This window comes from Stegastes partitus, unplaced genomic scaffold, assembly GCF_000690725.1.
Source record: "Stegastes partitus isolate 25-593 unplaced genomic scaffold, Stegastes_partitus-1.0.2 Scaffold11, whole genome shotgun sequence".
In the NCBI taxonomy this organism is placed as follows: Eukaryota; Metazoa; Chordata; class Actinopteri; family Pomacentridae; genus Stegastes; species Stegastes partitus.
The window spans coordinates 208113-210886 of NW_007577742.1; the positions used below are offsets into that span (position 1 = coordinate 208113).

The 2774-nt window shown below is 39.8% G+C and overlaps 1 protein-coding gene across 1 annotated transcript in view; it reads right to left on the reverse strand.

The window, feature by feature from the left end:
* Positions 1-4: 4 nt before the first annotated feature.
* The window catches only part of LOC103361408 (solute carrier family 22 member 7-like), a gene marked incomplete at its 3' end in the record, with an annotated part of 8641 nt that continues 5871 nt past the window's right edge, over positions 5-2774 (reverse strand). Inside the window, exon 5 of the mRNA XM_008287480.1 lies at positions 5-68. Within this exon, the coding sequence (XP_008285702.1) occupies positions 5-68 (64 nt within the window). The remainder of the gene's footprint in view (positions 69-2774) is intronic.

Here is a 2774-nt window from a genome sequence, read left to right on the forward strand (position 1 = left end):
TTATGATCAGGGGGGCTAGAGACACACCGATACGCGCCATGAAGGAGCAGTAACCGAGTCCATTTTGCCTGCATGACGACAAAAATCCAACATATTTGTTATTGCATTTCCTTCAAGCCTTTCTTGGTTCATCAGTTAGCCAACTGTCTTGTAAACATGCTGCTTCTGGATAATAGACACTGTTTGACATGTGCAACATATGTACGAGCAAAAAAATGTATTTACAGTTTTTCTCAGTCACTTTGATGCATTTCTCTGATCAGAAATAACATTTCACAACTGTTAGTTCAACCTCCCTAACATTTAGACATTTGTGCACATCATCGTAGCTGTTTGTTATTACATCCAACAAATTTCACATGCTTTTGGACATGCATCAAGTGCTTTCATACAATTCTATGTAGTTTATGAAATTATCATTTGCTTATGTCATGTCAGTCAAAATGAACTATACTTATGAATGTTGAATAGTTATTCCCTATAAAGCTAATAGTCCTCATTCCATTGCTTGAATCATTACATACAAAAATGTTTAACTAGTTGTCAAGATCGGTCAAGCAAATTTTAGACATTTCTTTCTCATTTTTTCCTTCAAATGTCTCCTAAATTGAACAAGTTCTCTCAGGTGAACCTCAGCTTCCTCATCAACATCCCCCATCTTGATCCACACAACACACAACATCTGCTGACTTTTTTAGACACTCTTTACAGGGACATAATCCCTGAGAATAACAGGGGTCGAACTGGAGACCATCTGAACAAGTATGTTGTTGTTTGGGATAATGTGCATCTTCACCACTCAGATCTGGTCAGACAGTGGTTTGCAGCACATGAAAGGATGCTGATGGAATAACCCCACCCCCCTGGTATTTGACCAGCATCCACGAACCCAAATGGCCCTACTAGCAGCCATGGCTGCAGCATGTGCTGACATCGCAGCAGAGTCCTGCAGAGGGTGGATTCGCCACTCGAGGAGATACTATCATTGCTGCATTGCAAGGGATGATATTCACTGTGATGTAGATGAAAATATGTGGCCAGACAGGAACATCTGGATGTCCATGAAGGATTTACAACACTGTGTATGTTGAGTTCTAATATGTACTACAATATTGTTTACAGTCGTGCACAGCTCTACCCAAGGGCTGTTTCTTATGTTTGTTGTAAATACGTGTGTATTTTTCTTTTGCACAATGCTGACAACAAATTAGAGTTGCAAAGTGCATATGCAGTAAACATGTGAAACATAAGTATTCAGTGTCTTGTACTCAGTTACCTCCCTAAATGCAGTAATGTGTAATATTACTGTAGTTTTCAAATGGCTGTGCAAATAGTGCATAGTGCTGTCTTGAGCACTTTCAAGTAGTGTCACCAAGATCTGACTTTTTACATTTGAAAACACTTATAGTCATCATAAACTGTCATCATGAAAACAGGACAAAGACATTTGACTATCTTGTTCGTAAACAATGGTGTCAGGACTTTTCATCTTGATGACACTGATGCTTTCATTGACATGAATACTTGCTTGTGAAGAATGAACTATCTATTTTGAGCAACTGACATGGTTTTGCAGGTTTCAACCAGGTTTTGCAGTTTGTACTAATTGTTTTGAGAAATGCGATAACTGTTGTGCAAATGTTNTCCTTGGAATGATTCGATTTTGGTGTCAATCAGTGCAACAATAGCTCTGCTAGAGATCAGAGGTCACTTTTTTCAAAAAGCTGTATACTTTCAAAAGGGTGGAAAGTAGATTTATGGTATTTGGTGCAGATAAGCAACTATTTTGGTGATGTGCATTTGACACCGGATGATATTTCAACGTCATAAATTTGAACTGCACTGTAACTTGAAAACTGTGCCAGATACACACATTGTTCGTATCGGAAACCATACATAGGCTTCCCACTGTCAATGCAACATTTGACCTTTTGACATTATGTAAACTATGCAATGTGCAGAAAGTGTACCCTTGTGGGGCTGACCAGATTTTTCTTTAGCGTCAATGTTCAGTGAGTGGCTAATTCTTTACTGTAGCTTTAATATTGCAAAACCTCCCAAAAGAAGATACCCAGGATGTATCCTAATCAAATGCTTGAACCAACTCTGCTGGCTCCTTTCAGCACAAACATGTGCAAGCTCTTTGTCCTATCCCCACTGAGCCCAGCCACATTTTTGGTTTCTATTATTCTATAAGGAACATAGATCAATTGGTAAAGGCAGGACAGCATTACTGTCTGATACAACTTGCACATTAATGCTGATGTTGAAACAAATCATCTGTCTATCATTTTTACATCACTTTTAAACAAGGTCCCGAGATACTTGAACTCCTTCGCTTAGGGCAGTAGCTCATTCACAACCCAGAGGGAACAATCCACCAGTTTCCAGCAGGGAGCTATGGCCTCAGACTTGGAGGTGTTGACTGTCATCCCAGCAGCTTCACTCCTGACTGCAAACCGCTCAGTGCATGCTGGAGGCCACAGTCTGATAAGGCCAACAGAACCAAATTATCTGCAGTAAGCAGAGGTTTAACTCTGAGGTTCCCAAACCGGACATTGTCCTCAACCCAGGACTGAAGACAAAGGGCAACCCTGGCAGACTCCAACACCAGCCAGAAAAGTGTTTGACTTCAAGTTATTTTGAGGCTGCGTGTCTGCTCATTTTCTAAAATAAACAATGAAATCATGGCCTCAAAAACACAGCTGTAAAACAGTGTTTAGCTCGTGGTTGATGTATTTATTGAGAATTGCACAAAGTTTTCATTACAAATA